Source organism: Apus apus, chromosome 1 (genome assembly GCF_020740795.1).
Source record: "Apus apus isolate bApuApu2 chromosome 1, bApuApu2.pri.cur, whole genome shotgun sequence".
Lineage (NCBI taxonomy): Eukaryota > Metazoa > Chordata > Aves > Apodiformes > Apodidae > Apus > Apus apus.
In genome coordinates this window covers 120,932,245-120,945,187 of record NC_067282.1, presented here as the reverse complement: position 1 = coordinate 120,945,187, position 12,943 = coordinate 120,932,245, and the positions used below count along the sequence as shown (strand labels likewise).

The window sequence follows — 12,943 nt, the reverse complement described above, 5'->3', positions numbered from 1 at the left end:
AAGACTTGTCTTCCAAGAATGCTTCCCATTCTGCAAAACATGTTTTTCTAACAAGTACAGAACCTGTAGCATGAAAATGTGTTTTCCTACACATTCACACTCACTACCTGGTAAGAACCTGAGGATGACAGTTTTCTGTTAGCAGCTTCATTGTTTAGTGTCTACCAAAAAAGTTGCAGGAACATTTTAAGAAACAGGAAAACACGTACAGTGACCTTACCCATAAGCAAATGTGGTTATTCATTTCAGGGATACAGAAAATGTATCCTGCTAAAATGAGTTTACTGCCTGTATGCTGCATTATGAGGATTCCTATATACAGTAAGAAAAAGTTTAATAAGATGCCTAAGTTGACTTGGCTGGATTTAAAAGCCCTTTCCTAATATCACCCTCAGGCACACAGAGTTCAGCACATTAACGTTCACCATTTTCTATTAGAATGCTATTTAGAATTCAAATCTGTATCGCTGGACAAACAACACAAGTGCTTTTTTAAAAAAAACTACCTGGAATATTTTCTTCCATTTTTAGGAATGAGATAAGGACCTCAAACTTACTTAAACTCAAATGAGGTAGGTGAAACTATTGTGACCCAATCTGTGAACAATGACTAAGTGCACAAAACCAGATGCATTACTTTTGACACGGCAGCAGGTAGTTTACAGCTGTAGAGGGAAAAGGGGTATATTTTGCTTTCTATGAGAAAATACACTGTCATGGCAGAACATGCAATTATGCAATTCTTTGTGCTATTTTAAGAGCTGATGTGGGCTCCAAATTTAATTTACATTTTTGGATGAAGCTTCAGTTCTGCTGAATAATAAAGCCATAAATAAGTCTCTTATTGCTTGGAAACTTTCCCTGCCCAACTCCTTGAAAAAAACAAAACAATCAACCAACAGCCTAACCCTCTTGGTACTCTCTCAGCACTATACAAAAAATTCCACATAAGTAAAGAATGTTACTCTTTACTAATCTCTTCTAGTTCTTCTTTATGGGATCTCCTCAAAGCTATCAACCAAGACACATGAAGAGAAATTACAGTACATGAATCAGAGATCAAGTACATCAAGTAACAGTGGCTTCTAGTGGACACTCTCCCTTTGCTGGCTTTCATCCAATACCAGAACAAACTGCTAATTTCCTACGTTTCACTACAACACAAAACATAACGGTACAAACCTAGAGAAAAAAGAAAATAAACTGCCATGCCTTGCTGTCTGGCTAATGATTATGCATCAAATAAAAGTCCTTATTATTATAGGGTCAATCTAGACAAATTGCAGTCTTGAAACCAAGAGGTGGGGACTTCAAGCTAGATTTGAAAATTAGTATTTACAAAATCAAGATAACACTTCAGATTAAATGTTTTAGTGCGAAACAGAAGTCATGTTGTTACTCCTGTTGGTCAAAAGATAAGCAGGTACTTTCAATACACACCACTAACAGGCAAGAATTAACAGATACTCTTAAATATCCTCAGCTCTACCCTCTTCTATCCTTACCAACCTGAGAAGGCAGCCCTGGGACACCAGGAGGTTTGGCCAGTGAACTGAGCTAGATACCAAAGTATGTAAAGTGAGTGGAAGTGATGACCACTTACGACTTACCAGTATTATTTATTATATGAATTTATAGTCCCATAGCAGAAATAGCATACACATAATTGTCTATCCAGTTTTGTTTTTACAACTTATGAAAAGGGCTAAAAATTAGATTGAACTGAACTGCAAGTTTAAAAAAAATCTCAGGCGGGGGGCAGGGGTGTCATTAACGCATGGAGGATGTTGTCTATTACAAATCAAGACCTCCTTAGAAAGGAAGCACTGAGGGTACCATGCAGTACCAAAACAATTACTTTGTTAATATGCAGATTCAGTAGAGACAAATTTGAGTCTTGTACTAACAACAGTGCCTGGTATCAGTAGACAAAGGAATATTTGCAGTCAAGGCAGAGTGTTATAAAAACAACACTGCAAACAAACACAGGGGCTTACACTGTTAATGCAATCTAGCTGTGAATAAATTTAAGGGTCTGCTATTGAAAACATGGCACCTGAAGCATCAACACTCAGGTTGGGTTACCTCTGGCAAAAGTTAAACAAGAGATATCCAGCAACTGTGATCTATTTAGTGAACTAAACAGCCTTTGTAATCTACCATATTTGATACTATGCTAGATTTTACTTTTAATATAAAACGTATTTCACAAAAGACACCTGCTTACTCGTGGCTATGTGACCTGTGTATCCAAGTTGGGGCTTTCACAATTATTTCTCTTTCATTTTCCCACTCCAAATATGGGTCCTTCTCCACACTGGACACTGCTCAGTGAACACAAGGACATTATTGAAAACTACAATTATAAATCTATTTCTAGCTTTTCTGCAACTTCTACTTTGTTCATGCCTGCTAAGAAATTTAAGAACACATATACTAGCCCTAACTGTATTGCATCAGAGAGGCAATATTCAGGAAGCAATAATCACTTGTTTTGACTTTTCCTTACCTGTGCTGCACCCACTGAAGCAAGTGTAAAATGTAAATTAGTTACAACACAGATCAACATTGCAGGATGTTTCACATTATAGCTTAAAACCAGGATATACCAGATCTAATCAGCTGTACCAGATATGGAATTTTCAAGATGCCTTTCATTCTACAGTTTTAAGGAACAAGGGCAATATTGCTCTGGACAGAAAAGTTATTGGAAAAACAGTTCTTTTCATCACGTGTCAGGCACATATGGCCTACAAAAAACAACAGAGCTGCAAGGAGCCAAGAACAGTCTTCTGGAACTTTAGGCCACCTGGCCTTTAACGCTAATGATGCACAAACAGACATTTTATGTGCAGTGCTGCTGCTTCACCCCACTCCCAACACCTCCTGTGAGGACACTGAACTACTCACATAATTTGCCAATACCACAAACACAAATTCTCTTCCACTTAAACAAACAGGTCTAAATAAGTAAGAAACAAACTTACAACTCTGGTTCCTGAGGATCGACGTGTTGCTCTAACATTAGAAGCATTCCTTGTGCTGACTGGAGTTGCCAATGGAAGAGTAGTAGAAAGCTGAGGAGGACTGAAAGACATCAAAGGCAATCTGGTATCTCCTAGTATGCATTGCTTGGAATTGCAATTTTTATTAGCAAACCTCTCGTTTTTACTGTTTCCTGGGTCTCCATTACCAATCTCTGTTTTGTCCTCATTCTTGACTCTTCTCAAGCAGTCCTTTAGTATCAGCTGAGTTGCAGGCTGACTCAACCAGCACAAAAAGAGTTCATCCACCTTCATTTTCAGTACAGGTTGCAGAACTTTCCCTGGTGACATTTTCTACCAGTTTCCCTTTTTGTTGGCTTAAATTCAAAACAGAGGTTTGACAAGAACCTACTTATTCCACTCGATTTTCAGTGTTTCACAGCCTCTAGGACTCCTGTTGAAAAAAAAACACTACTATTTAATCTTACAGTTTTTAAAAAGTGTTGATATTTATTCCCTCAAGACACCAACAGGTGTTGTGAGATACACACTAACATGTGACTACAACAGCATAGAGTAATTTTTTAAGTATAAGCCATTAATCAGCCAGAGTCAAATCCAGAGGATAATTTCTTTTCCAAGAATACTGTGTAAACGGTGGAGATTAGAAAGACATTGCACTCAGACTTTCTCAAAGAGCTAACAAATATTCTCAAGAACCGTGTTAAAAAAAACATTATGACATGCAGCCTTGAAAAGACTTATAACTGAACCTGCTAAGAACTAAATGTCTAAGCAGTTTATGCAAAGCCTTGGTGACAACACAATTCAGATTTAAGGAGCAAGCCTTCAACTCAAGAGACATAGAGCTAAGACTGAAGGCTCTGTTTTGAAGTCTGTACTTCTTATTTAAAAACCTTGCATTGCAGCCCAAGATGCACTCTCCTGAGTGATGCCCTGCCTTCTCGAAGACCCTTCCTCAGCATTTGATTTGCCTGCTCGTTTAGCACCACTGAGTGATTTGGTATTTTAAGAACCAATCTATTTGACGCCCACTTTTGCAGTTTTTCTAAAGCTGATATAAAACACGATGTGAGAACTGGGGTAGTACAATTTCAGGTTCAGCTGGCTGACCTGAAACACAGAATATATGAACTTTCAGGGAGCCAGAGGACTGGAGTCACAGACTGAGAACAGAACGCAAGTTACCATGGTCACCTCTGCAAGCACTTGCGTTGGGAAATCAGTAACACCCAGCAAACGAAGGTGCTGGTACCACCAGAGCCCAGTCCTCACCCCACAGCAGAACTCAAAACCTTGCCATAGCTGACCAGTTACATTTTTTTCACAACTCGACAGCTCAGTTACGCTGCTGCTGCTGGGCCCGAAGGCCCCGCTGCTCCACTGGCTTTTCCCACCGACACGTCCCCAGCGCCCAGCGCCGGCCCGGCCGCCCCCCGGCAGCACCCGCCGGGATGCAAACCGAGCCACGCCACGCAGCCGGGGCTGCCCGCCCGTGAGCAGGCCGGGAGGAGCCCGGCGGAGCGGAGCGGCGAGGGGAACGGCCGCCACACGCCGCCGGGAGACGGCTGGGCGGGAGGGCAGAGGGGCTGCTCCGCCAGCAGTGCGGGCCGGGGCGGCTGCAGAGCGGGCCCCGGGGGGGGGGGGACGCGGGGGGCACCGGGCGGGGGTACGGGCCGCCCCCGGAGACAACGGCCAGACAACGGCCAGACAACGGCCACCCACCTGCCGTCCCGCACCGCCCCGCAACCGCGCCGCCCCTCCCGCCGCCGCCTTCAAACCCGCGCTGCCTTCCGGCCCGCCCGCGTCTCGCGAGAGCTGCCCTGCCGCCCCGCCTCAGAGCGGGCCGGGCCGGGCCGGGCGGGGCGCTGCGGGGCGCCGGGGGGGGCTTTCCGAGAGGGGCTGGGGAGGTGCGGGGCTTTGCCTGGGCGGGTCCCGGCTGCTCGGTCCTGCTGGAGGAGAAGGCGAAACGGCGTTTCTGCGCACACGCGGGCCCTTAGTTTCACAGGATCACGGATGAGAGGATGAAATGTGTGTGTGTGTGTGGGGGGGAGGGTTTGTATTGTGGAGGCGGCAGCAAACGGGAAGAAACGAAACGCTAAAATCCCCTTAGGGAGAGAGGAGGTCGTGTCAGTCTGTCCGCAGCCCCTTCGGGCACCGGGTGAGCCGGGCTGCGCGGGTGCGGCTGCCCCGTCTCGGTGTCTCCCCCCCTGCTGCCTGGTGCCCCGACACAGGATGGTGTGTTCTCACGGCAGATCCCCGCCTCCGCCCCGCCACAGCTCCTCGTCTGGGTGCGGATTTGTTCCTGCGTTCCGCGTCCTGCCTTCCCCGTGAGAGGCACTCCCCGTTTGAGGGATGGTTGTTGAACGTAAACCCTTGGAATACTGCTGCTGTGGGGCTGAGCCTGTGCCATGTGCGTGCTACGGTAGTTTGAAGGGAAGGCTAAAATATGCAGATGAGAGAAAATAGGGTAAGCAATCGAAGGGATGGGCTTGCTTTGTCATTTCTGGAGGCTTGAAGAAAAGGAACACGGAGGTAAAAAAGGAAGTGAAGCAAGAGACTAGATGCTGCGAGAGAGATTTGGTACAGTTAAACACTTATATTTTGATAACGTTCAAAATACATCCTGGCAAAAAAAAACAACAAACAACCCAGTCGTGTATCAGAGGGCTTTGGTTTGCTGCTGTAGACGCTGAAATGCGTTTTCCCAAGTCTTGAAATGAGATTCTGTGTTCAATAAAACCTGTAGGGTGTTGAAAGTTCTTGAGTGAGTCTCCACTTTTCAAAGCAGAGTAGCAGTCTGTTTCCTGCCCGTTGGTTGGTGAAATTTACAGTGTTTTTAGGAAACCAATGTGGACAAAATGGCATTAGTTTAATTTGGAGCAAAGCCTTCAACATAACACAGAGGAAGCAGATGTCCAAGTATGGGTAAATCTGTAAATACTATGGAAGTAGCTTTAAAGCAGGAGAAAAGCAAACGAAACCTCTGTGTTATGGGTAGCAGCAAGATTTTTTTTTTTTGCTGAGAGCTGAAGGGCTGAATTAAGAAGACTGATAGCAGGGCCACAGACATGGAACAAAGAGGACTTTTAAAACATTTTGAATGCCTTTGAAGCGTTCCTTCGTGGTGGTGTAGCCATCTGTTGATTGACATGTTGAAGACAGGTGGCAAGAAGGGGATCAGAGCGTGAGCTGACAGAGTTGTAGAGTTGGATATCATCTGCATGGAGATGAGGCCCTTTGTTGAAACTGGCAATGAGATCTCCCAGAGGAACGTGAGAAATGAGAAAAAAAGAAGTTAAAACCCCCCACCTCTGAGAAATACACAGTCACAGTATTCTCTGGTGCATGGTAGACGTACTCAAAGCAATTCTAATTCTCACTTTATGAGAGTTTGTCATGATTAACATTGGTATGAGAGAGGAATCAATGCCATGTGTCTGCTGTTAAATCGAAGAAGGTGCTTTGGGCATCATCACCAGGTCATACAGATACTTGTCATTGACAGGGGTATTTTAAATGTGTCTCTGGATGAATGAAGTCTTGTCAGCAGTGTATCTACTGCTAGAGATGTGTGTTTGTAGAGGTACAGGAGCCCAAATTTGGCCAAAAGTGGAAAAACACCTAAACTGAACCTCTTGTGTTTGTATCTTCCACCAAGAATTGAAACTTGGAATTCCACTATTTCTGTGTTCCTGCTGCCATGGTTAAGTACAGAAGCGGTACCTTTTCTGTGTTGCTTTCAATGGATGGAAATCTGTTCTAGTGTGTTGCAATTAATGTGAAATGTATCTATCTAGTTTAAGTTTGGGCTGCCTTAAAAGTCCCTTGAATAATTATAAAAATAGAAAAGTACGGAATGTGCACTATCCAACTGATACCTGGAAGTTAAAGTGATGGGGTCACACTTAGCATTGTTGTAAAAGATGCAGACTACACTTCAGACAAATGCAAAGGAGTAGTATGTTGGTATAATTCATGCCAATAACAGGAGTGCTGGGGCCTAACTACACAGTGCAGTGGGTTCAGTCCACTCACACTGGTATATCCATGTGGCACCTCCCTCCATCAAGTGCAGGGAGGTGCTAATACCAGTGCAGAAACTGAAGACCACATTAGCTTCCAGTTCTTGTTGGGTCTGTTGTGTGTAGCTCATTTCTGACCTTGTTTTACCCATCTTGACACGAGCTGATATCAGCAGCACTGACAGTATAAACTGATGGCTAAGTATCTGTCACCATTTGACTCGGGTCTGACAACAACACTCTGAATCCTCTCCCACCCAGGTAGGGAAGGAGAGAGAGAAAAAGAGAGAGACTTGGCTGGATTGAAAACTAAACTACACAGCTTTAATTAAACACCAATGATATAAGAAAATTTGTACAATTATATACAAATATGTTCAGATATGTGCAAAAGCCTCTCACCTCCCCCCACGCCCAGCAACTCCCACAGCATCTCCTGAGCTGGAGCAGTCCCGAGAAATCCTGGAGCTGCTGCTGGAGAGAGCACAGAGTGATGAGGGTCAGGAGAGCTCGAGCCTGGGGGTCAACGGTGATGGATGGACGGAGTCCTCCCCGGACACCGGCCATGGACAGAAGAGCAGAAGCAGCAGGAAGGAAGTTGTCTTCTGTGATCTCTGACCTTCCTCTGAGCTTACGTAGATATATGGAATAGAATATCTCTGGCCAGTTTTGCTGTCTGTCTAACTCAGCCTCCTATGGGGGGGTCATAGATCTCCCTGTAGTGTCTGAGCCGGTTGAGTGAAGGTGTGACCTTGAAGACCCAGCAGTTAGAAAAACATTCCACTGTCTTATCAGCTTTAGTTAGAACACACTGTTGCTAGGTAAAAGAAAGCTTGCTGAAGGAAAAAAAAAAAAAAAATCAGTAAAAGGAAAATTGGCTTCATCCTGGCTCAAACCAGGACAATATCAAAGTTCTCTTTGCCATTATTTGTCATTGGGATGGTGACACAGGGCAGTGCTATTCTTTGTGGGTATTCCTGTTCCCAATCAGCATTTGGCCATGAAGGCTGGGCTTCTTCTGTGATAACCGTGGGCGTGTACAACTTAGACGTGTGGGTATGAAGAGGGATCTCCATCTCATGTGGGGAGACTTGTCATTGGTGGGAATAATGCAACATTTCCAAGCCCATATTAATGCTATCCTGAGGTAGACATCTAACTTAGGTCAGATATATAATGACTTCAGAGGGCCTGTTCCTCTCCCCTAATCAGTAGGAATCTCAATTAGTATCTGAGGTATACAAACCACATTTTAGAAGTCTAATGTGAGGTAGGATAAATGTGCAGTATTACCTTCACCTGGTTGCACAGGACTATGTTAGATGTTGTCTCATCCAGTCTGAAAAGTAGAGTCATCATCGTGCCACAGAGTGTGAGGCTGAAGTGAAACGTGCTCGAGATCAGAATGCAGTTCACTGCAGAATCTTTAGGAGTCCTTACTCTAGAGCTTCTCATGTGCCTGTCACATGGGGAAGAGAAGTACAGTACCTCTTTAGGATACTGCTTTAAGGTTAATCCCGCATTTTGATCAGGCTTCTTGTAATGCTTTTGCTGACGCTTCCCACAATTTTCAAATTTAGGCATCTGAACTTTGATTCTAACCTATATATAAGCACTAAAATAGCAGTGTCCTGATTTCCTAATATGCTAACTTAGCTGAAAGCAAGTGTGCTGAGTATCTCTGACAAGCTGGTCACTTTAAGTCGCTGTAATTGAAAATTTTGGGCTGAAAGGCTCGTTGAAGTTGCACTGCCAGGTTGATATTCTTGGTAAACCTGCTTATCGTATGCAGTCAGAGACTTCAGGAGAGTATAAATATTGCTTTTCACTTGGTGAAAGATAAAGCCTAGCATTCTGTCACTCAAAACCACAATGGGGGGGGCGGGATGGGGAGGACTTTGGATGTCTGATGCAGCCTCACTTGAACTGAAGGGAAAGGCAAAGAAAATGGTAATAACTGGGAATCCCTTGAGCTACCCATCCATACCAGCTCACCATGCCACTTCAGGCTTTCTTGCAGCAGCTTACCAAAACCAGAGCTAGAATGGTAACTACAGGTCATATGGCCTCCAGAAGTAGCATCATTTGCAGACTGAAAAATGTCAGCAATGCTGACTTGGTGCACTTGTTTGGCAGCCAAAAATACCCTCAGAAGACACTGGTATTGAGCCTTGAAGCTTGAATTTTCTCTCTCTTCTACCACTTTGAGGTAGAATACTGGTTAATAGCTTGTTGATGCACAACCCCTTAAGAGCAAGTCAGAGCTATAATTACAAATTGCTTTGTGACTTCCCAGCTTGTATGGTAAGTACAGGCATTTAAACATTCTTTATTTGCAGTCCCATTTTATTTCCTCCTTATCACACCATGTAGTTAGACTAAAGCCTTGTCACTGGCTATTTCTTGACATAAGCAGTTGGTTTAATGTGGGAATACATACATTTCTGCAAGAAAAAAGAGAGTGTAAGATGTAGATAATGTAAGAGCAGGTGCACTACAAGCCAAAGAAGAAAACTGCACAAGCAGTTGTTTGCTGTCATAGTTTTAGATTAATTCCTACTGCACATCACTGCAGGGCTAGCAGTGAACATTCCTGAATTACTGTTGATTTGTTGTTTTTTTTCCACAGGGTCCTTGGATTGGGCAATGTTTACAGCAGTCCAGATGTGAAGGCTGGTCATTAAGTCACCCTGATCTTCTAATCCCAGGTTCATATATTTCTAGTGCCATATTTTATCCAATGGTTTTATCTAGCATTGTATCCAGGTCACATGGAGTTTGTGGAAAACTGCTTCAAATGCAGTCTCTAGAGTGGTGTTTAACAAGGTGTACATGGGGATGTTTATGGGGTGTGAGAATGGGAGTCTATTCATTCTCCATGTTGAGTGTTACCAAGCCCAGTTCTCTTCTAACCTTGTTCTGGTGCAACCATTATAGGGGAGAGGAGACTCTGAGCTATTGTGTTCAGCAGCCTGCAATATCTGCCAGCTATTTGTCTGCTACCATACCATAAACCATGCCTGGGTGCTTGGCTCTTGCTTCTCCACCACCTGGCTAGGACTCTGTGAAGAACTGAGATCTGAAGTTGTTTTGGGATAGAATACACATTTCTCTGTGTTTCATCAGATTATCAGGGGGCAGTGTAAAACAGCTAGTGTCTCTACTCATTTTCTACTTTGACAGTTCAAAGGAAATGTAAATTGTGTGATGGGCAAGTATATTTGTATCACTTGGCACCTATAATTATTTCTGAGATTGCACATATATGTCTGGGGCATGGTCTTTCAATCTGTGTGCATACATATATACATTAAATAGAAACTGCAGTAAAACATGGGATTATACTAGCTACCAGTCTGCTAATTAGTTCACTGAACCAAAAATAATTAACATAGTTAATCGTTGGATTGCAACACAATGAGGAGCACACACCTAATAAATCACTTTTTTTTTTGGTTTTGTTTTGTTATTGTCTGTTAAGCATCTGGCTGCTTGAGTAATATTTTACAACTTTGGTTAAATTCACCTTGTGGTCTTCAAAGCGAGTAGCAAAATTTCCAGTTTTCATAGTGCTATGGGATCAGACAGCTGTGCTCAGGGGGTTTAAACTCACCACTGCATTACTCCAGTTCCACAATCTGATCTGTGATTTGACTGCTATTTTCATTCAGCAAAACTTAAAGATTAGCTATTTCTAAATTTATGAGCTAATTAGTACACTAATACAAACCACATTTATTATTTCTCTGAGTTTGCTTAATCCTATTTCATTACAGAAATCAGTTCAGATGTCCTTAAAAGCTTACAGGCAAAAAAAATTAAAAAAAAAAAAAAGTTTTCATTTTCATTAGGGAAAAGTGAAAATTCCAAAAGATTCTGAGCAGACAGAGCCACATTCTTTCACCCTCATTAAAGTCCTTTTAGTTACAGTAGTTAGAGGAGGAAAACACTGTGCAGCTCAAGGCACATGCCTGCAAGGTTGCCAACACCAATAATTTTATCACAAGTTTAATAAGATTTAGTGTTTTTCTTGTAAAGCTCCAGCTTTAGAGTCTCATGATTATGAATAATATTGTCTTCCATTAAATGTGTATGTTAAAAAAAGCCCTTGTGGTCACAAAGAAAGTCTTGGAAATATACAATGAATGGCTCGAAAATTCTAATTAAAAATATATAGGAGCCCCAGATTAATTTCTTTAAAATTAAGATGTTAGAAGTAATCTCAGATTTTGAGAAGTGTATATAAATCTAAATATTGTGTCAGTAGTGGCACTAATACCAGCAGTATTGCTCCTCAAGTATTTTTGTGTAGGAACTGGTTCTACATTCTTGGTATGCTTTTCCTACTCTAAAAACCTTAGTTTAAGACACAAAAATCCTACACATTTTTGTGATTTAAATGCACCAGAGTGCTGAGACTTAGGGTTAAGAGTTGGTTACATATTTCAGAGATTGGAGCCAGACAGCAATTCAGTCTAATAACGTGCATGTCTACTGTTTCCTGAAAATTTGCTGGTACATGACCCCTTATATGCATATGTGTGACCCTACAACAAACTCTCTTATGTGGTGCCAAAAAATGGCATTAACTTCAGCTGCTTTATTAAATTGCTACCCAAGCTGGCTTACATTCACAGTGAACAAGACACAGCCTGGTGTGCCAGCTAGCACGGGAGCCTCTGCTCCCCTCCACGTTGGCTGGAGTTAACATACAGAGGAGGAACAAAAGCCTTTTGAATGCTGGGCCAGAGTATTTTGTGCGCTGTCACAACGTTGTTTGTCCTGCTCTCTGAAGAAGACACTTGAGGCACCCTATCAAATGGCTACCTTGAGCCAAGTTGCTCCTTTTAAGGGTACCCACCTCCCCCAGTTGTCAGCGAGGTAACCAGCAGACAAGTAGACTGTTGTGTTCCCAGCTACCTATCCTGTTCCAGAGACAAGGCTAGAGAAGTTATCTCTGTAATTAATGTTTAGCTTTTAATATTATAACCAGAAAAGAGAAGTGAATGTGATGTCAGTCAACAAGTGCCAAGATATAGATCCAGTATTTGAACGCATAAAAGATCTGGGTCATTAGAAGAATGCTGGACCATTACAGAAATGAGGAAAGTGCAAGCTGAAGGAATACAAAGCTTGCCTAATGTCCGACATGGTCCTGGGGAAAGTAGTTGATGCTAGAGAATTTCATTTGAATGCATGGTGAGTAGTCACGGGGCTAAATTTGTCTGAGTGATGCAGGCTTTTCTGAGCTTGAGCTGGGTGCCTGATCTCAACTGCTCTCCAGAAGAGGCTGTTGGTATCTCTTGGTTGTGAAAGTTCCCCCATGGGGCTTAGTGTCCACAGGCTAATACTGCCTCTGGGAATAGTCTCCATGGTAACATGAAACCAAATAGTATTAGTGTTTTAATGCTAGCATTTCCTGACTTTTAAGCACCTCCTCACATCGCCCTGCTGTTCTGAGTTTGTACCTAGCCCTTCTACAAGGAAGGGTACTAAGAACTCTTCTGGAAGGATCAAGATCTGAATGTAACTTTTCAACAAAATTAAAACGATTTTCTAATTTCTGTTTGTACAGTGTTGTATGAATTTCTTTCACGCGTGTCTTCGAGTGATTATATTCCCACAGAGGTGTTCACAAAAGGGGTTCCAAATACATGTCAGCAGAAGTAAGCACATGCAGCAAATGCCCTTAGTGTTCCAGACCTTGGCATGCCTCTAACAGGTTAGTCAGAAATATGTGCTTATTTCCTGTCCTATTGAGGACAGACTGCAAGCTTCTACTTGAATTATTTCAAAATCATATGCTTAAATCCTGTGACATCTTAAGTTCATTTTTCGTAGAATAATAGAATGGTTTGGGTTGGAAGGGACCTTAAAGATTATCTAGTTCCAACCCCCCTGCTGTGGGCAGGG

At 42.9% G+C, this 12,943-nt stretch overlaps 1 protein-coding gene across 1 annotated transcript in view; it reads right to left on the bottom strand.

Moving 5' to 3' along the window:
- Window positions 1-4,794, bottom strand: part of PPP2R3B (protein phosphatase 2 regulatory subunit B''beta) — a 47,107-nt gene extending 42,313 nt beyond the window's left edge. The window contains exons 1-2 of the mRNA XM_051626634.1: window positions 4,731-4,794; window positions 2,988-3,438 (exon numbers count right to left, since the gene is read on the bottom strand). Coding sequence (XP_051482594.1) covers window positions 2,988-3,335 — 348 coding nt within the window. The 5' untranslated portion in view covers window positions 3,336-3,438; window positions 4,731-4,794. The remainder of the gene's footprint in view (window positions 1-2,987; window positions 3,439-4,730) is intronic.
- Between the last annotated feature and the right edge of the window lie 8,149 nt (window positions 4,795-12,943).